Raw genomic sequence first — 22,036 nt, 5'->3', positions numbered from 1 at the left:
AGACTCACAAGACCTGATTTCAAGACTCACTATAATACTATAGTAACCAAAACAGTGTGTTCTTGGTGTAAAGTAGATATAGATATCAATGGAACAGTAAGAAGTTCAGAAATAGACCACACAAATATGGTCACCTCATTTTTGGACAATAGTTCCAAAGTAATTACAGAACAATTGGAACTCTCATACATTGTTAGTGGGAATGTAAAATGGTACAACAAGTTGGGAAACAGTTTGGCATTTTCTCATAATGTTAAATGTACAACTGCCATCTGAGCAAGCAATTTCACTCCTGGATATTTACCCAAGAGAAATAAAAACACATCTACGTGAAGACTCGTACTCAAATGTTCATAGCCACTTCATTCATATTAGCAAAGCCAAACCAAAACCAAAAAAACCCCATATGTCCATCCATGGGTGAATAAACAGACTGTGATATATACATAGAGTGGAATACTACTCAGTAACAAAAAGAAAGGAACTGCTGATACACACAACAACATGGATGAATCTCAAAAATAACAAGGCAGGCAAATGAAGCTACATCAAAGGAGTATATACAGTATGATCCCATTTATATGAACCTCTAAAAAAGACAAATCTAATGTACAGTGACAAAAAAGAAATTAGTGGTTGTTTGGTTTGGTGGTGCAGAATTAAATGTACAAAAACACAAGGGAATATTTTAGGATGATGTAAATGTTACAGATCTTGATTGTAGTATGGGTAACATGGGTGCATAAATTTGTCCAAACTCATCAAAACGTACACTTAAAATCTCTGCATTTTATGGTCTATAAATTACACTTCAGTAAAGGTAACAAAACGCCCTTAGACCATGCTCTCCTGGCAAAAAGAGTCACAGTAGTCTAAGAATACAGTTTACCCAATAAGAAGTCTTCTTAAAATATGGTGTAAAAGATAAAAATAAATGAAATTATGATGGAAACAGTATGAACCATGAAGACTGCACCACATAAACCTAGAAAAAAGCCTTTGTTTAACGTAATACTTCACTTACAAAAAACTGTAAGTGCTTCACAACTGAAAACAAATATCTTCCAATTTAAAATAAAGATTTTACTTGAGTTTGCAAAGAAATAACATGGAAAGTGAAACAGAGACCCTGAGAATAATGCAATACTTATAAAACAGATTTTGTTCCATCAGACACACATGCTTAAAAGTGCAGAATGGCTTAACTAGGAGATCAAAGAGTAAATCATCAAGGCTCATTTGGAATAAATGAATAATTGCAAAGAAATACAAAAAGGTATTTAAGCAACCCAAAATTGTTTTCACATTCACTGTTTTAGCTTCTATGAAATCTCACCTTACAAGAGAATCACTTCGTTTATTAGCTCTAACAAGGAGGACAACTTTCCATCTATGGAAGGCTCCTGGAGCACCAGTGCGTTTCAGTTCTTCACGCCATCTTTTAGGTGCAGACTGCATTTGAGGCGAATAATGGGAGTCTTTTTCAATTTTATATCCCCATTCGTAAGTTGTTTCATCAAGCCATTTGCCACTTTTGGCACTATGAATTATGTAGTCCTTAGTTAGTACCCACTTTCCTAGAAAGCAAATGAACTGTCAGTCACAAAAGAATTTTGGTTCTGATAAATGGTAAACAATAAAGACCAAATATCAAATAAAATTTGGCCTTTTTCAACACCTTTTTCTACATTGCCAATGTTATCTTTGAACTATGTTTTCCTAAATTTTTTGATAGTGAAAGGCTTACAACATCACTGAACATTGTATGTAAATTTTCCTATAATAAATAATTTTAATTCTAACTGTTACTAAGTAAAATATAAACCAAAGGATTAATAAAATGTGGTATTACTTAAATTATGACTACTATTATTATTCACCATTTTGAGTGAGGTTTATATTCTTCCTTCTATACCAAAAACTTTTCCAATAATGTTTACAGCATTGTTACACTATATAAAACCAATTAACTGAGTTAGAGAATTTTCTAGGATATGTAACAACATTCTGATCTGGGCATCAATGATCTTTTTAAACAGCAGGGAAAATATATGTTTTCACTTGTGTAGGTAATAATGAATACAAATTTTTTTATGGTAAGTTATTGTAAAAAATGGTAAATTCACCTGAGTTAAATACTGCAAAAAAAAAAAGTAAAACAAGTAGACTAATGATATGCCAAATCAATCACAGGAGAGAAAAGTATATGAAAAACATCAATAGTGACAAAGGCAGAAGACACTAAGCCCTAATTTAGGTTTGTGGAATTTAAAATCTTAGAAAAATAAAATAGAATGATTGCTTCATAGCATGGATGGCAGGGGAAACAGGAGCAAGAGAACAAAAGCAGTAACTCTTCCAATGATAGATCAAAGAAAAGAAACTTGACTGCAAATCGCTGAGGCTTCAACAAAAGCTTTTTTTTGGGGGGGGGGCGGCATTTTGTGCCAAACCTTTTTATTAAAATATTTTTTCTTAGATGAAGCACTTACTAGGTGAAGTAAATATTTCTGCCTCTTTAATACGTTTTTAAAGTGTTACAAAGTTCTATTCAGAAAATCAAAGCAAAAATATTATATCAAACAAATATCTTCAGGGACTTCCCTGGGGGTGCAGTGGATAAGATTCCGCACTCCCAATGCAGGGCGCCCAGGTTCGATCCCTGGTCAGGGAACTAGATCCCACATGTGTGCTGCAACTAAGAGTTCACATGCCACAACTAAGGAGCCCTGGAGCTGCAACTAAAGGAGACTTGGAGCCGCAACTAAGACTGGGTGCAACCAAATAAATATTTTCAGAAAAATATAAGAACCACATTTACGTTTGATATAATAAACACACTATCTTCCCAGAGATTAAGGTACTTTTTCTTCACCATGAAGATTTTTTTTTCAAAGGTGAGAGGAAGGTAGTTAACTTACCTGCTGCACAAGCTGCTAAAAACTTCTCACTCTTACACAGGCGTTCAGCTATTAGATGTGTACAATCTTTGTATTTCTGGAAGGAAAAATCCACATGAAAAAATGTTGCTTCGGAAGATTTCCTTTTTAAGGTATTTTTTCTATTCTTGCAATATCAAGGGTGCATTTTATCATTCTTAGGCCAACATTTTAATTGTAGTTATTCTTCAACTATATCTTGAACTTTTTAAGTTACTGTACTCACCTCACTCTTGATAAAAGTGCAATCTAGTTTTAAAAGCAATTTGCCTAGAGCTTCTTTTTCTTCCATCTTAAATCCTGTCATCTGGATAATATGCTTTGGGGCACCATCTTCCATCTAACATATACACATAAAGAAGACAACATATGTTAAAGATAGTATTCACAGGGTTGACATTATTTTTTCTTAACTATGAATACTAAAAATAAAAACTAAAACTACTTAACATATAAGGCTTAATTGTAAATACCAATGTTCAAACTGCCTATGTGCAATAGAAATTAGTTTTAAAAGCGATCTTCTCAAAATGTGGCTGTATATAAAGTGAGATTTGTTTTCTGGTCTGAACAATGAAAGCTTGCATTACTACATTACTTGCCACTAAAACACAATGATGAATGTAACTCTTCAGAAAAAGACCGATACTTATAAAATTTTAGCATAATATTAGCTTCATTTTAAAAGTATTGTTTTTGCTAAGAGCGTTGGAAACAAGGACACTTGTGGACAATGACACCCTCAGATCTCATACTAACTTTTAAAAGTGTCTGTGGACAGATATTGAAGAATATTTGTAAATCAATGGAGAACTTGATAAACTTATGGTACCACAGCACTTACAACAAATAATTTAGTATAGTAGGTATATACTAAGTTATTCCCAATCTACATTTCTTAACTGTGCTATATATATGTTAATTTCATCACCTACAAAGTAGACTGAAAAAATCATGTGGGTTTCAAATATATTTTGATAGGGACATTAACCTATATTTCAATGGAGTTCACAAAGCACTTTGTATTTGAGGTGGTACATTTATTGGCCAACAAAAGGAAAATTCACAGCATTTCTAATCAGAATACAGCTTTTTTTGTTTTTGTTTACATGAGGTTAGAACTTCAGACCTAGATCATCTTGGAGAAAATCTAGTTTCTCATTAAAGATGAGGAAAGCAGTGAGGAGAGAAATCAGGGTAACTTTTTCATTTCTCTAACAACTGTCACCATTAGCTCTGGATTAGTATTCACTTAATGCCACAGGCTGAGCAACAGCAGTTGGCTTCTTTCAAAACAATTAAAAGTAAACTTCAAAAATTATAACAAAAACTATTACCAGGACTTGTAATAGACAACTGGTGAAATTAAAAATGTTCTTTATAGGAACTCTATTTTCAAAGACTGCATATACATGTTACATATATATTTATATTAAATACCTATAAACTATATACACATATGTAGTTATTTAAAGGTTGAGATTCATTTTAGAGTAGAAGTTGAAAGAAAGTCTCACTATAAACAATTTAAAGCATTACTCAGGGTTAAGAGTGAAACTTCTGCTAGGGTAATAGCACTCCTGGTTTCTCTCTACCCTGCATCACTCCTTGCTTTAGGAGGAGAAGCTACTTGAAAGAACTAACTGAATATGCTTTGCCATACACATCTGTATATTTGCAAAGATGGTTCATATTAATGCACGTGGACATGGCATAAGGAGCTGCCAGTAATAGTACTGCACTGCCTGGGTGGGTAAATCAATTCAGAAGTTATGTAATAAGAAACACACTGGAGTAGCATATCAAATCCACCTCCTCTAAACCAATTTTTATTCAGTAAAAAGGGTGATCTTTTGACCTCAACCTATCTGACTTTTATATTTCTCTGTTGGCTCCAAAGGACGGAAAGGGATCTTACGTATTAACCCCTAAAAAACCCAAAATTCAAGATACAGAACATAAAGAAAGTGTCTTTAGGGATAGGGATCTTTGGGATTTCCCTGGTGGCACAGTGGTTAAGAATCCACCTGCCAACGCAGGGGACTCGGGTTCGATCCCTGGTCCAGGAAGATCCCACATGCTGCAGAGCAACTAAGCCCGTGCGCCACAACTACTGAGTCTGCGCGCTTAGAGCCCGTGCTCCGCCAACGAGAAGCCACCGCAATGAGAAGCCCCCGCAATGAGAAGCCCGTGCACCGCAACGAAGAGTAGCCCCTGCTCACCGCAACTAGAGAAAGCCTGCGCGCAGCAAAGAAGACCCAACGGAGCAAAAATAAAATTAAAAAAAAAAAAGATAAGGCTCTTTGATGAAACAATTTCTATAAGTTTGGCCAGTACAAAATTATAAGGTGTACACAGTACGGCTTGGTGTCTTATGAAATAATCAAACATGTAAAATACTATCATCAGTAATTAAAATGTAAGTAGCTTCTTACATAAGGAACTCTACTGTATTAATCATCCAAATTTTTAAACCACTTACATGGGTTAAATAACATAGCTCGAGTGATAATATCCATTAATATAAAATAGTAATATATAAAAAATTTACAAAAATGTCCTCTGTTACTAGAAATAATAATGAATTAGTCTGATGCAGAACACATATCAACACACATACAATAAAGCCACATGGGAATTATAAGGCATATAACCAAAACTAGGCAGAAACACTGCTATCACTAATTCTAGGGAATGACAAAGACCTTAAGCAAATTTCCTTTAGAAAGTAACAGGTCCTTTCAGAAACACTAGACTAGTGAAATTCAACATATCTGTGAATACCACCTTGATATTCTAATGGAAAAGGCAATCTAATTGTTTTTATAGTTCTTGAAAGCCATTTTTAGCAGAGGAATACAAATGTTTTAACTGTATATATTTTGCCTACTATTATACTTGTATTTTATTTATGTATTTAAGAGTTTGAAAAACAATTTAGTAGGTATTTCAAGAAATGTTGCCAAAGAAGGGAAGTCTGAGTAGCCTTAAAAACCTAAAATCTTGCCCATCTGGCTATTTTAAAATGCTGACATACAGAAACTACTGTTAAGTAATAAGAATATACAGAAAGCAACGAAAAAATCACTGTAATGCTACCACTCAAAAAGTCTTATTTAAAAATTGTCTTAAATTTTATTTTTCTACTTCCTGAGAACTAAATATGTTATACAGAACTATAAGGAAAAAAAAACCTACTACACTATGTTCCTCATTTAGATCAAGTTAGTAACAGCTATTTCACAATCTGAATGTTTATTATTAACAAGGTGCCATTTTAACATATTTTGGTTTGATGCATAAATTACTAAATAACTTGGACTTATTTGAGTCGTGTATAATGCAAAGTTTTCATCTTAAATCATACTGTCTTTATGATGGAGTAATTATAGCCACTTTACATATTTAACAGCATTTTTTGTGAAAGCAAGAGTCCTCAGTAAAATGAAAACAGGACCAATGGTGCTTAATGGTAGAAATCAGGAAAGCCTTTTTAACAGCAACTTCTTTCCTTTGAAAAACAAGTAAAATGAAACTGATATTAAACAAGCAAAGAGGAAAGGCCAGTAAGAAACACAGGTGAAAAAGCTGGTCTTCCTGATTCAAACAGCGTGAAAATATGAGTGCTAAAAAAACTTAGAATACATAACAAGTTTATCAGAAAAACTGGTCTATTAGCTAAACTTCCACAGAATCGTGAATCCCAGTGATGGCACACAATAACTAGCACAGCTTTTTTAAAGAACAAATTCCATTAACCTAATCTAATACAGTCCTATAATAAAATGATCTACTTGAAGTAACAGAATTTACAATACATTTATCAATGCTTTTTAATACCACATCATATGACAAACTAATAACCACAGATCTAATTCATAGTTACATGGGAAAATAGTTCTATGTCTATATACCAGAATAGACATAGACATATATAGATAAGGATAGATTTATACTTATAAAATTAGTGGTTTAATGGCTCTTCCTATGGCCCTGCAGGAGTAAGAAAACAATAAACAATAGCCTGATATACCAGTGAACCCAAAGAAAGTACTATACAACATTGGTGCAATACCTATCAATGACTCAGACAACTCAAAGTCAAGTTTTGTGCTGGTAATAGGTTCTGGGATATGGAAGATGAAAAGCTAACTGCTAGAAGTCTTGCAGCTCAAGAAATAAAGTAAATAAACTGCAATATAATTGTATGAGTAGTATTTCTAGAAATTAGATATTTTTCTAGAAAATATAGGAGGTGATCCTTGAAGTATTCACACAGAAGATACTATCCTAACACAACTGGAAAAGAAAACAAACAAAAAAAGCATTTATTTTTAACAGACATTTTATCTTTACTGTCAAAAAGTTAAAAAATACACGATTCTTAGTTACAAGGAAATGCTCTCATAATAATTTTTAAAAATTTTGTAGTAAATTAAAAAACAATCTACTTACCTTGAATCATATAATACACACAACTAAGGAGATAATGATTGTGAACAGAGCTGGCATTTATGTAGAACAAGCAACTGTCTCTGTGGTGTGGACTTTCCCAAAATATCTCCCACATGGGCCTATCCCTGATGCCTGAGATTCTTCTGCAGTTGGTGCCAGTTAGAAATGCAAATAAACCTATAGCAGTCATCATCATAATTAAGTACATTTTATTATATACTAGCTTTTAGGTCTATGAATTCTTTATAATATGATACGTAGCTAGAACACCTTTCAGGAATATAACACATAGCTAAAATACGTTAAGAGAACTCAGAGAAACAGAGGCAGTAATAGAGATATGAATAGAAAGGTCTGGTATGGAAAAGAGGATGAAAGAGCAGGGTGTAACAGTTGGGTGAAAGGGAAAAGTGCTGCAAAAGAGGTGCGAGATGCTTATAGAGGTCTGGGACAGAAAAATAAGGATAAACCTTTCCTACTTCACATTATAATTTCTTTTATGATCAGACACAGGTTATTATAGAACTTTGAGAATATAATGCATCTTATAAATTGCATGCTGCTAACTAAGATAAATAAGGGATTTTAAAAAGTTTTATTTATATATTTGCATTTAAGAACTAAAAACTTCCCCCAAAATAACTTTTACCAATTTGTGCTTTAATTTTAATTAACACAGGATATAAAATTTGAAAAATACTACAAAGTATATAGAAAGATTAAAATTGCTAATTCCTTTACTTTGTAATACCATTGTTAACATTTGGGAATGGGGGAGGGGTTTGTCTTGAAGGTTTTATGTTTGTGTGTGAAAAAATATTAAAAAACAAAATTTAGATTATATAGTTCTGTATCTTAATTTTTATGTAAAATCACATCATGGTCTTTTTCCACACTACTGAGTATCTCATGGTTTTTAAGGCAACAGGTTGAAAACCAGTGGTTTCTTAATGTTTGTTATTCTAGTGAACTATTCTGATTTTAAACCTACTTCTACTTTGATTTTAAACCTACTAAGGAAAATCATTAAAACTTCCCGCTTCTGGAAAGGACATACCAATCCTTAAATTCAATCAATATTGCTGCTTTGAATTTAAGAGTTTAAAAGATTTTTATGATTTCTCTTGTCTAAAGCATTGAACTGGGAAGTAAATAATGTTAAATGTGTTGGCTCTCTGTTTAACCAATACTACAAAAGGAACACACAAATCACACTACTCATACCGTGTGAGTAAAATCCTGTTTGGCTCTTAATGCTATAACATCAAGTGGAGTTTAGGAATTCTGCATCCTCTTGGCCTAGGAGCCAAATTAGGCCTTTGGCTTAATATAATTCAGCTGGGCTTTGGAAATTTTTTTTTTTTTAAGACATAGTATCTGTTTCCTGTCCCATCCTTCAAAGATCAGAGATGTGTATGCATGTGTTTTTGTGCGTATATATATATAAATTATTTGACTAAGGTCACCAATGGTGAGACTTCAGGGATTTCTTACTTCGATGGCATTATTTCGGAAAGCAGCAGTCATAATTAGTCTCTTTGATGACTGACTTAGCAGTGGAGGGAGGAAGTGGAGAAGTAGCACCAAAATGAGTATGGTGGGGAAGAAATGAAAGGCTAAGAGGACTTAGGGAGAGGTCCAATCTATCTGGTACTGTACAAGGCACAAGCTGCACTGGAGATGCTAGTTTTAGGGATAAAGGGGCCTTAAGAGAAGCAAGATGAATGAGAGAGATGTTTAGGGATAAAAAAAAAAAAGGAAGGACAGAACATGTTGGTTAGCCATGGGGGATGAAAGTCAAACCTGCTTTAGTATCCTAGGAACTTTGTACTACTTAGTAGTAGCATAAGGTCTGAGATTGACCAAGCAGGATTTTGTGGCCTATATACTGCGTATATGCTCATTTCCTTCTTGAAAATGTAAGTGCTATTTGCTGTTCTTATACAGATGAGAACAATGGGGAATCTGAGAGATTAAGAAACTAGCTCAAGGGTACAAAAAGTTAGTAAATGGTGAAACCAAGATTCAAAATCTAAGTCTGTTTCTGCAAAAACTGTATGTCCTTTCTACAATACACTTTGACTTTAATTTCAGAATTTAGTTGAATACTTTTAACCAAATTTTAATTTTACAAAGCAATCTACTTTCAAATAATAAAAGAGAAACATACATCATATGAAAAGGAATCTACTGTGAGGGTGGGGTGACATTTAGATAGCAATATTACTGAAAATATTTAAGCATAATTACAAATTAATTTCAGAAAAATAACACTGTCTAAAATTTCAAAGCATTTCTAGGAACAATCTAAAGAGGGCTGTTTTTTCTTATGAAAAAGTTTATTATTTTCCTCTCAAAGTGGATTTGGTATTAATGACTCAGACTAATTCATATGGGCTTTTCTTCTTCTCCATCAATAATAACAAAACAGTTTTTTATTTCAAAGTAATTCTGATATCAAGAAAGTAAGAACTATGTGAATTTAAGTTTCAGGGATATTTTACTTTTAAGCAGTAAGATGTCTTTAGAAAGTAAGAAATAGAATATTACTTTTAATTGACTCTCCTTAAATATGCTAATAGGAAATAGGTGAAATAAAATGTACTATGTACTATTTTAGTTATTATTTTTGAGAAAGAGGGTGCTTCACTTTGTTTTTTCAGAGCCTATATGGAATTATTGATTTTATGTTTTAAATGTTTTGCTTAAACAGTGAAAAGATTATCTTAGAGAGAAATACTGTCTAGATAATAAAGTTATACTATTGGTTTTCTTAAAAACAATGTTTTTGGACATTAGTGTAAATTGTGGATACCTATTATGAAATCTTAAGCACTTTGAATTTTATGAAAAAACCCACCTTTGACCATTTTTTCAAAGACTGTTTAACATGATTTATGCTTTCTGCTTTAGGGAAGAAAATATTAAATCATATAATCGAACATAAGTCAATAAGGCAAAAGAAAATCTGTATTTAGAAAACAGATCTAATAGGAGCACATTTGCATTACTGAAGCCTAATTGTCTTCACAATAAAAATTTATACATTCAAGTATTTAAACATCCTAGTACATTTAACTTAACACTCTGAGTTAACTTAGACATAATCAAATTAACTCCCTTATAAAAATCCACCTAAACACCAGTACTGGTTAGCCAAACTTGCCTAAAATGGGAACATCTTGCACATCAATAGGTACTTCTGAGAAATGAGGCATAAGGTAATAACACAAACCCAAAAGTTTAAAAGGCGCAGAGTCTGTCACACGTACACTGGAAATTCGGTTTAAATGTTCATTCCTAATGCCTCGACGGAAATTTTTTTTTTGGTATAGGATATTCATCAGTCAAAAATAGCTTGACGCTTCCAAAATCAAGCTCCGTCCAAGTTCTGGGTCAAATCCCGATATAGAGTACTCAAAGCAGATCACGTTTTTGTCAATATTTAATCAGAGGTTTTGGGAGCGGAAGAAATCTCAGGATAACCACTTTGTCTTATTCCCTGCCTTCCAACAGCTGATATCATAATCCCCAGGAACACAGCACCCCTCCCCACTCCCGCTCCCTTTAGGGAAACGTGTGTGTGTGTGTGTGTGTGTGTGTGTGCGCGCGCGCGTGTGTTTCAAGGCCTACAGTAGCTGCAGAGATGTTCATTACCATTTGGATATGTTTAGAATTCTACTAGGGAGAAATGAATGATAGCATTTTCCTCTTCACAGGAAGGTGGGCCTGGGGGATTCCCACCACCTGCACTGACGCTAAGTTATGGAAAGCAGCCAAGAATCTGGGACTCAGGGAGAGGCGTCCCAGTCGGTTCTATGGAAACGAGAGACGCGAGTGGCCTAGCGCCTTCCTGGCAGGAGACCGAGCTGCGGAGCTGCGCAAACAGGAGGCGAGGGAAGCGGCTCAGCCCTGCACTGCAGAGGCGCTCGGGGCCGTCCCCGCCGCGGCACGGGCAGAGCGCGGCGGGGTCTGCGGCCGCAGCGCATCGACGCGCGCGCCGAGCGCGGCGGGTCGGGCGAGTGCGAACCAACGACGACTGCGGAAAGCGTCAGAGGTAGGCACCGCCACCGCTCTACCCGGCCCCTTCCCAGCCTCATAGCCGGGAGCTGCAGAAACTTCGGGGGCACGGAGGACACAGTCAGGGTACACTGTGTCTTCCGAGCTGAGGCCCTTTACCTTCCTGGTTGGAGTTTCTGGGCTGCTTCCTTCGCGCGGCGCCGGTGACAGGCAAGAAGACTGCCGCAGCACTTGCTGCTTCACTAATCCGGGCTCTGGGAAATAATTTCCCGCCGCGCGCTCCGCGGCCCCGGAAGCTATTGTGCCATTTCCGGGTGGTTGTCAGTGACGCTTTCGAGCCGTCGTCAGGGTCGTCTGAGCGGGTTCAGGGCTTCCCTATGGCTGGCGCGCTAGGCTCCTGCTAGTTCTGCGCCGAAGGTGGGAGACTGGTGAGTGATTTTTCTGGGTTGCCTGGTTTTCCGTCCGCCCGAGGCTCCGTGTAGCGTCTTATCCGGACCGAGTAATTAGCGGGAAAGGGTTGAACCAGAACCAGGAGTCCCCATCCAGCCCCGTGGCGCTTGACCCTGTGTGCTGCGGGACAAGGCCTTAAGATTCCAACTTACGGTCTTCTCCACTCGCAGTATCTATCTCCAACTTGGAGCTCTACCTCGGGTCCCCAATTGCCCCTGCGCAAGGCCAAAGACACCTCTACCGCGACTCGGTTTAGTACAGTCTCTCTACCAATGATCAAGGAGTGTCCACACTCTCCCATTGGCAGGGTTTAGTCACCCTCGATTTTCGAGAGCTGCGTTACCATCCTTTTCCTGAGCACTGTTTCCATTATCCTGGGGTGCAATGCCTGGGAGACAGGCAGTCGGCTGAAGTGCGCACCTTTTATATTTTGGAAGTGGGATGAGGGGGTCGTTCCTGATTTAGAACTCAACGATACCGCCGCCGTTTGAATTGGGTGAGAATGGTCTTTGTTTTCCTGGCTGCTATGAGCTAATGAGATAGGAGAGCAAGCTTAAAATTTCACGCATGGGTTTTAGATACACATGTTACCTTTTGGAAAGGAGTGGTCAGGAATAGATGTGCTTTCAGAAAGGAGTGCCTCTGCACTGTTCCAGGCTTCCTCGATAATGAAAGATTCAGGAGAATTTTAGATGGAGGTCTGAGTTAGAATAGCTTTAAAGAGAAATTGCTTACGATGAAGAGGTAATGTGAGGGAAGGTGCTCATTCCGTTGAAGATTTTAAAAATGTGATGTAGAGAACCTCTTTTTGGTGAATTCTCTTTCTTGAGTAATGCAGTTTTTCAGGTAAGTTTTCACTCACCACCTTATATTTAAATAATCACCTGTTCCATAAGAGGCAGCTGCTTGATTTTTTTTTTTTTCCCTTTAAAACAGCCAGTTCCACAAAGAGTTCTAGGGATAACTCTACCATAAAGAAAAATGCAGTATTCAATTCAAGGACCTTAATGCATCAAGCAAATGCCTTGTTACCTTTTGAGAGTAACAAACACACTAATCTCCTTGTTGATTAACAATTCAAACTTTTATAATCTCATTTGGTCGCAGTTTTGCCATTCTTATTAAATCTTGTAGTTTTTCCTTATTTCCCCAGTTGCAAGGATTATAAATATTGATCATTTAAGGGAGGTTATATGTTTCTATATAGCAACTAGTTTTTAGATAAGCAGTGTTGTTTTGTTTTGTTTTTAAATCAATGCTCTTGACTCGTGATCTCTTTTTAAATTAATATAGCCAACCACTAATACTAACCACAAATAGCTACTGTCTGCCAGCTATTATCTTATTTAAACTTACTATAGTTCTACAAGAAAAATCGTATTAGCCCTATTTTGCAAACATTTTATACCGAGACTCAGATGTTCTTACAAATTACACAATTAAATGGTAATTGAGATTTGAACCCAGTCTACCTGACTCCAAACTTGGGCTCTTTTTACTGTGCTCTATACTTCCTTTCATAAATAACAAAATCATTCTTTTCACTCTCAGGTAAAATTGGTTAGTATATCACATTCCAAAGTCAAATGGAGCAAAACTTGAGTATAAAGAGATTTAAGGAATTTGTTAAGGAATTAATTCCTTAATGTGTTAAGGATTAAGGAATGTGTTAGGGATTTAAGGAATCACCATAAGGTAATTTTGACATATGAATAATCCAACTTCTTTTCTGTATTGATCCTTAGCCAGTTTTATCATCCTAACTCAAACAAATACAAGCAATCTAGAGACCATCAGTATATTAGTGACTCCAAAACCCAAGTATCAGCTATTGCTTTAGGCAGCTTCTATTTGTGTGTATGTAAAAAGAGAGAAAATGAGTGAATGAGCACAGATTCATAAAATTGAACTTTGTGATGCCCTGTAAGAAATTACTATGTACTGGCTGTTAGCAAAACTGTTCTATTCCAGTCTTGTAACCCTCAGACAGATGGTGATTAACATATTTCAGGAGAATATGCTTAACTAAACCTACCCCTTGCAATATTGTATTTTATGTAAAGAAATAGAAATAGCTTAATTATCAAGGAATTTACTAAAATCTAGTTGAAATGACCAGTACTAGAAATGACATAGAACTTAATTCTAAAGAATATCGTTTTACAAAAAGGCACAAGTATATATGTATAGCTCATTTCAAATACTAATATCCATTACATTGTACTGACTTCTGTGAAAGATATTTGGTTTGCATGTCCCACAGGTAGATCTCAGTGACATTTTTGTTTTCAATCAAACTTCAGTGCTTATCAAGGTTGAAATTAGATCTGTTTTGTTGATCTCATACTCAGCACCTAGCACTGCGCCTGACATGTGGTAGGGGCTCAATAGATATTTATTGAATGAACAATTCCTTCTAAAAGTGTTATTTATCCACAGAGAAATATTTGTACATGTGTGTTTTTTTTTTAAAGGGACTTACCACATAAATGCACACTTCTTTATCTTTACTCACTTTGACCCTGAAATGTATTGTCCACTCCACAACTCATCCATAAAAGGCAATGTGGTGTCCTGCAAAGAAGAGCAGGCAGTGAGACAGGAGATAAGAGAATACCTAATATTTGTTATTGCTTACTCTCTGCTGTGCAGTGTTACGTTTAATCCTCACAGCACTATGGGGTAAGTATCATCCTTCTTTTAGGGATGAGAAGACAAAAGATAAGCTTTGTAAAGTTTCCGGGGCTACACACAGTCACTAAGTACCAGAGCTGTGATTTGAACCAAGGCTGACTCCAAAGGCCACAGTGTTAACCACTTTCCTATACTGCCTCCAACTGGATTTTAATCCTGCTCATCTACTGACTGGGTATATACACAGGGAAATTTATTTCTCTGAGGATCGTATTTCTTATCTGTAACGTAAGGGTTGGATTAAATGATCTATAAAGTCCCTTCTGGCTCAAAAATCCTCTGACTTTAGTTGGGTCCCAAGCATTATCTGAATGAAGCAGTTCTAATGTGCTAGAAAATCTTTATGAGTGGAGCTTTACATGTATTTATTGGTGTCTTCCACATTGGTAGATGTACAATTATGTTTTTGTAATGCAAAGAATAAGACCAGAGTTAAAAAATCTTAGCCATGTTTTTGCCAGTTTTTGACCCTGATAAGTCTCTGATTCTTTGTGAGCTTATGTTTTCATATGTAAAATGGATACAGAAGAGTGCTGTGAGGGTTAAGTGAGATAGCTTCAAACACCCTGACATATAGTTGGCATTAAATAAATATTGACTCTTCCCCCCCATCTCCCATCTTTTGAGGATAAAAGAAGATTGGTGAATGTAAAAATATTTTATAGGTTAGCCAAAGATAAAGAATCTTCACTTATAATCTACTAAGAAAGATCAAGTTATATACACAAATAGTTATTGTATGACCGACAATTGACGTAGAATCATTTAACAACAAAACGATGGGAACACAGAGAAAAGAAATTTTGCTTCCAATAGGACAGATGAAGCAAGATTTTATGAAGAAGGTAATGCTAAGTTTGGGCCTTGAAGGATGCTGAGGATTTTGGTAGGGGGGGAAGAGGGAAGAATGTTCCACTGGAGGATGCAAAGGTATCCGAAAAGATTAGTGAATACATATTAGATATGTGGGATAGGTGAAGGCTAATGATAAAAGGTAAAAACGCTGAGTTCAGGGCAAGCTATGGGTAACTGGTCATCTTAAAGATATTAGGCCTTGGGGCTTCCCTGGTGGCGCAGTGGTTGAGATTCCGCCTGCTGATGCAGGGGACACGGGTTCGTACCCCGGTCCGGGAAAATCCCACATGCCGCGGAGCGGCTGGGCCCGTGAGCCATGGCCGCTGAGCCTGCGCGTCCGGAGCCTGTGCTCCGCCACAGGAGAGGCCACAACAGTGAGAGGCCCGCGTACCGCAAAGGAAAAAAAAAAAAGAAAAAAGACGTTAGGCCTTACACAAGGAGCCATGATTTTTCTGTATAACTAGGATCGGGTGGAGGATGGGGTAGGCATTTGATTACTTTGTTATGGAAATAATACCCATTACAAAAAGAAGAAAAATGCACCTAATCCCACTCCAGACCCAGCCAAGCACCTACTCACTGAACCCCAACCCCAGGGAAGTCCCCTCCTGGCTTGGGAATACCCCTTTCCATCCTAGTGAACAGTGAGCTGTGACTCGCTCCTCAGGCTGGGCCAGAGGTAGGAGGGGGTTCTGAGGGGTCACGGGGCCCAGTTTCTGGGCCTCCACCTTAAGAGGACTCACATGGGGACGGGTCCACAGGCACACGGTCCTGTCTACAAGCTCACTGCTCCAACGGGGTGGCTACTAGGCACTGGCACCCCGCTGTGATGGCAGCGGGCTTCTGGGAGTAGGGTGTGGGTGCTGTCTAGGGCTATGAGGCCTTCCCACCCCTCCTTCCTGTATCCTCCCTGGCTCTTATCCCTTCCTGATGTCTGTGACGCTGGGCAACCACCTACCCATCTTTGAGCCTCAGTTTCCCCATCTGAAGTCACAGGGTAGACTGGGGGTAGGGGACCTGTGGCTTTCCTCTCCCAGGAGTGGTGCCAGGACCACCCCCTACCCCAGTCCCACCCATGATGTGGTCATATCTGGATCTGCCTAGATTTCCTGACCTGCCTGTGCCTGGGTCCCCTGAGATCACTCCCTTCTGCTCCATTTCCTCTCACAATGCCTTCTCTACAGAAAAACAAAGCAAACAAGCAAACCAACCATCTCCCTTCCAGGGCCTGGACACTGCTGAGTTGCTGCCCGGCTGCTCAACATCCGGCTCCGCCCAGTACGGCTAGGCTGCGTCATTTTAAAGGCTGGTAAAACACCAGGGTTTGGTCATTAGAAGTGATGAGTCTGCAGACTGCTGACTCACCTCATCAGGTGACTCTGGTGAAGGGAAGTTTTTGAAATGTGAACTCAAAGGCTGCAGTTGAGTCAGGAAGCAAAAGCAAAAATCAGCATAATTACATTAAATTATATTAAAAAGTCTCAGAAAGTGGGCAGAGGATACTGGCTTCCAGCCTCAATTGCTGATTTGTTGTTGGAGGCAGGTTTTTGAAACAGTGCTCCAGCTATTTCCCTGTAAATTTTGGTTAAAATACAAATAGGCGGCAGCTCAAGAAATACCCTAAATTGCTAGTATTTTATCTATAACGTATCGTATACACACACACACACACACCCCCCCCATAAAGAGAGAGAGAATGAACATATATAGCTGTTTAAATCACTTGGGGGATTCTTTGCTGAATAAAGTTCTCAGGACAAATTATCTAATACTAAAAAGTAAAAAGGGACACAATTGTCATTTGATTAATTAGGCAAATCAATATAATGTTAAACAGCTGAATTCAGAGACGACCTGAGTAAGCTCAAACTCATGAACTTATATAATATGATGTTGAGAAAGTTACTTAAATTATTTGAGCCCCAATTTCATCTGTAAAATGATAATATTAACTTCATGGATCTATTAGGATTAAATGTGATAATGTCTGAAAGCACACAGAGGCATCAGAAAAATTTTATTAGGGATCTATGTAGTTTTTGTTGTTATTTAATAAAATTTAATTGTTTTAAAATAAGGTCTGCAGCTCCAACCATGAAATTAAACAGACTTGAGTTCAAATCTCATCTCTGTCAGTAGTTGCATCATGCTGAGAAAATTGCTTTTCTACTCTGTTTCCTTATTTATAAAATGGGAATACTAATAATGTCTTCACAGGGCTTTTGTGAAGACTAAATGAAATAATGATGCCTGGAGTCTAATATGGTGACTAGACATGTACTTTGTTTGCTCAAATTCCCAGAGAAGCACATACAAAGAAGGGAGTAGATGTGCAAGAGATTTATTGGTGATAGTCCCTGTGAAGGATAAAGAAGAGGGAGCTAGAGTTGGAGGGAAGTACCTTCAGGCCTCAGTGGAGGTCTGACAACCTGTGCAGGAGAGTCGGAGGGAAGGAAGAGGAGGGTGAAAAGAATCTCAGAACTCTCAAAGAAAGCTTCAACCGGGTCATGGGGAATGCGAGAGCCAAAGACATCTGTTAGAGGAATCCCATATCACCACAGTACCCAGTATATGTTGGTTATTTGCAAAAATAATTAACAGTTGTCACATACTGTAATTTACAAGTGTGTTTAAATTTCAACTCTTGAATTTTACGGCCTATCCCCACCTCCCCTAAGAAAAGTACAGTCCCTGCTGCCAAACACTGACATTAACATTTGAGGCACATGTTCTTAGACTAACAACTTCTTATATTTTACAATACAGCTTTGTTAGCCAGAGAACAGTTGAGGAATCAAAAGATCTGTTCCAAATTACAGTTGAAAAATGTAAACATTACCTAAGCAACTGATTTTTTGACATTAGGTGATTTAAACACAAACTATCTAAATTTCTAAATTCAGATAGCCAATAAATGTAACAATCTTAAACAGCTGAGTAATGTTAATATCCATAGTGTGAATATTAACCTAAACTTGAATGTTCATTTCCTTTCTTACTAAAGGGAAGCAAAATATATGACCCCAAAATATGCCACTTTGGCATGTGGAGTGTTTTGAGCCAAAGGCAATCAAGATCCAGCAGACTCAAGAGAAACTTTTACCTCTCCCTTAACTACCTAAAAATTTAAATACCGGGCCTGTACCAGGAAGGGAGCTATTACCAGAGAGAACTTTTACCTGAATGACTTATATGTATGGCAGGGCAAATGACTAAGTACCAAACTTCTGCTCTTCTTAGTGTTCTATGAATTACCCTCCTCCCCTTTGAAGCTCCAGGCCCTTATCCCATTCCTTGGCTCAGGATGGCCTACAAACCTCAACTGCCCACCTCGCCCTTGGGTCTCAGTTTTATGGAGCTCCCATATGTATGTAGTTAAATTTGTTTCTTTTGCTAATCTGCCTTATGTTAATTTAATTAATGGATCTGCCAAAAGAACCTAGAAAGGTAAAGGAAAATTTTTACTCCCCTATATTACCAAAGATATCTCTATGGTCAAACAGATCAAGGTATTATATTTTTGTCTGTCTCTACCCATCTACCCCCTCCCTCTTTTGTTGTTTTTAATGAGGAATTGTAGCCATCAATCAGTTCAGTACTCTGCAAATGGCAGGTCATGACCCATCAATTGGTGAATACTAGTCCGCACTTTTGTTTCAGTTATGTATGGCTTTAGGATTTGTGTATTAACTGTGTTTGTTACTGTGAATCAAAGGATTTAAATTTTAAAGCAAGGGATTTAGTCTAACTTCCTTATCTTACAGGAGGAAATGAGGACTAAAGAGGTGATTTAATTTGCCCAGATAACTCAGGAAACATGTGACTTGAACCAGAAGCTAGGTCTTAAGAATCGAAGTTTAGGGTTCTTTGTATCATGCTTCCAGAAAAAGGCTTCTTGTTTACAGTACTTAGGGCACATAATTACTCTGTTTTCCAGTGAGTTAATATGATAGTCCTTTTCTGTCACTTTCATTATTTCTTTGCTAAGATTTATTGAGAAGAGCTTTTCCCTGACTGTGGCCATTGAGTGTCAGGAAGGATGTATAGCTGCAGTTATTTTTTAGCCGTCAGCAGCCGTACCACATCACTGGAATTTACTGTTTATTTTCCCTATGCAAAACAGCTAATTTAACAGTTTAAATCTGGAGTTTACCTAATTTAAACTGAGCAGTGATGGGAGCTCTTTCTGAGGGGCATTTTAAAAAATATATATCATTCTTTATTTTTCTAGCAAATATTCATACTGAAGGGGAGCAGAATAGGCTGACCCAAAATCTGCCATTGTGGCATGTGGATTGTTTTGAGCTGAAGGTAATCAAGATTGAACAGACTCAAGAAAAACTTTTACCTCTCCCTTAACTACCTAAAAGTATTTAGATAGGGGGCCTATTCCAGGAAGGGGGCTACTACCAGAGATCACTTTTATCTAAATGACTTATCTGTATGGCAAGGCAAATGCTCTCCTTATCATCCTATGAATTACCCTCCTCCCCTTTGAAGCTCCAGGCCCCTATCCCATTCCTTAACTCAGGATGGCATATAAACTTCAACTGCCCGACTTGCCCTTGGGTCTCATTTTTATAGAGTTCCTGTACAACGTATAAAATTAAATTTGTTTTTCTGTTGTTACTCTGTCTTCAATTTAATTATCAGACCAGCCAAAGAATCTAAAGGGAAGAAGGGAAAATTTTTCCACCTCTATAATATCTGCCCTCAAAAGTGCCCTATGAGCAATTTAGCTTCTCTGTGGTGAGTTCAGTCCTCTGCTATTTAGAGATTTGACTGGGAAAGAGTTCGGGAGTGGGGCTGTTCGTAAATAGAGTACTCCTTCTAGGCTCTGTTTCTCTGTTGCCTTATGTACCCTTTTATCATTGAGGCTCTCTGCGTTCATTCTTTTGATTAACTTTACCTGGTCATGATCTTTCTGTGGCTTTCTCATTTATCTGACTCAGCAGTTCTGAAACGTTTGTTTTCAGTAGTCCTTTACACTCTTAAAAATCACTGATGACCTGGGTGGGACTTCCCTGGTAGTACAGTGGTTAGGACTGTGCACTCCCAATGCAGGGGACCAGGTTCAACCCCTGGTCAGGGAACTACACCCTGCATGCCACAACTAAAGAGCCCACATGCCACAACGAAGATCCCGAGTGCCACAAGTAAGACCCGGTGCAGCCAAATAAATAAATAATAAAAAGAAAAATTACTGATGACCTTGAAAAGTTTCTATGTATGTAATTATATCTATTAATATTATATTATAACTTAATATTGAGTATTTCAAGAAATAATTCAATAATAAAGCCATTACATGTTAACATAAATAGCATTAAAAATAACTATTTTTCAAAACAAAAATTATAGTGGAAGTGTGGTAGTCTGTTCAATATCTGGCTTAATAGAATAGTACTGAATTCTCAGATCAGCTTCTGCATTCATTTCTTGTGATTTGTTGTTTTGGTTGAAGTAAGTGAACAAAATCTAACCTAATACAGACATATAGTTGGAAAAGAAAGGAGTATTTAGGGCTTCCCTGGTGGCGCAGTGGTCAAAAATCTGCCTGCCAATGCAGGGGACACGGGTTCGAGCCCTGGTCTGGGAAGATCCCACATGCTGCAGAGCAACTAAGCCCATGTGCCACAATTACTGAGCCTGTGCTCTAGAGCCCACAAGCCACAACTACTGAGCCTGCGTGCCACAACTACTGAAGCCCACACGCATAGAGCCCATGCTCTGCAACAAGAGAAGCCACCGCAATGAAAAGCCCGCAGACCTCAGCGAAGAGTAGCCCCCGCTCACCGCAACTAGAGAAAGCCCGCGCACAGCAATGAAGACCCAACACAGCCAAAAAAAAAAAAAAAAAAAGGAAGCAGTATTTAATGGCCTTCTGAGAAAATTGTGAATATTTTTCTTTGCTCCTATACCAAAACTTAACAAGTGGTAGTTTCTTAAGTTTAACTGCAATGTGGAATCTGCAATCAATCATATCAATGAACTTTTGTATTTTTCCTTTAAAGTCCCTTGGTCTATCTTTCACTTTTTTTTTTTTTAACATCTTTATTGGAGTATAATTACTTTACAATGGTGTGTCAGTTTCTGCTTTATAACAAAGTGAATCAGTTTTACATATACATATATCTCCATATATCTTCCCTCTTGCATCTCCCTCCCTCCCACCCTCCCTATCCCACCGCTCTAGGTAGTCACAAAGCACTGAGCTGACTGATCTCCCTGTGCTATGAGGCTGCTTCCCACTAGCTATCTATTTTACATTTCGTAGTGTCCATGCCACTATATATGTCCATGCTACTCTCTCACTTTTTCCCAGCTTACCCTTCCCCCTCCCTGTGTCCTCAATTCCATTCTGTAGTAGGTCTGTGTCTTTATTCCCCTCTTGCCCCTAGGTTCTTCATGACCATTTTTTTCTTTTCTTTTTTTTTTTAGATTCCGTATATGTGTTAGCATACGGGATTTGTTTTTATCTTTCTGACTTACTTCACTCTGTATGACAGACTCTAGGTCCATCCACCTCACTACAAATAACTCAATTTTGTTCCTTTTCGTGGCTGAGTAATATTCCATTGTATATACGTGCCACATCTTCTTTATCCATTCATCTGTCGATG

General features: G+C 37.6%; 2 protein-coding genes across 2 annotated transcripts in view; one reads left to right on the top strand and one right to left on the bottom strand.

Annotated features, from left to right (window-relative positions):
• Nucleotides 1-11,682, bottom strand: part of SLF1 (SMC5-SMC6 complex localization factor 1) — a 58,558-nt gene extending 46,876 nt beyond the window's left edge. The window contains exons 1-4 of the mRNA XM_029217327.1: nucleotides 11,574-11,682; nucleotides 3,166-3,279; nucleotides 2,922-2,997; nucleotides 1,337-1,577 (exon numbers count right to left, since the gene is read on the bottom strand). Of these exons, the coding sequence (XP_029073160.1) occupies nucleotides 1,337-1,577; nucleotides 2,922-2,997; nucleotides 3,166-3,279 (431 nt within the window). The 5' untranslated portion in view covers nucleotides 11,574-11,682. The remainder of the gene's footprint in view (nucleotides 1-1,336; nucleotides 1,578-2,921; nucleotides 2,998-3,165; nucleotides 3,280-11,573) is intronic.
• A 56-nt stretch (nucleotides 11,683-11,738) lies between these two features.
• KIAA0825 (KIAA0825 ortholog) overlaps nucleotides 11,739-22,036 on the top strand; it is a 411,447-nt gene continuing 401,149 nt past the window's right edge. Inside the window, exon 1 of the mRNA XM_029217064.1 lies at nucleotides 11,739-11,842. The gene's annotated coding sequence lies outside the window, so the exon portion shown is untranslated. The remainder of the gene's footprint in view (nucleotides 11,843-22,036) is intronic.

Source organism: Monodon monoceros, unplaced genomic scaffold (genome assembly GCF_005190385.1).
Source record: "Monodon monoceros isolate NGI ecotype Baffin Bay Population unplaced genomic scaffold, NGI_Narwhal_1 Super_Scaffold_12, whole genome shotgun sequence".
Lineage (NCBI taxonomy): Eukaryota > Metazoa > Chordata > Mammalia > Artiodactyla > Monodontidae > Monodon > Monodon monoceros.
This window is presented reverse-complemented; position numbering and strand designations above follow the sequence as displayed.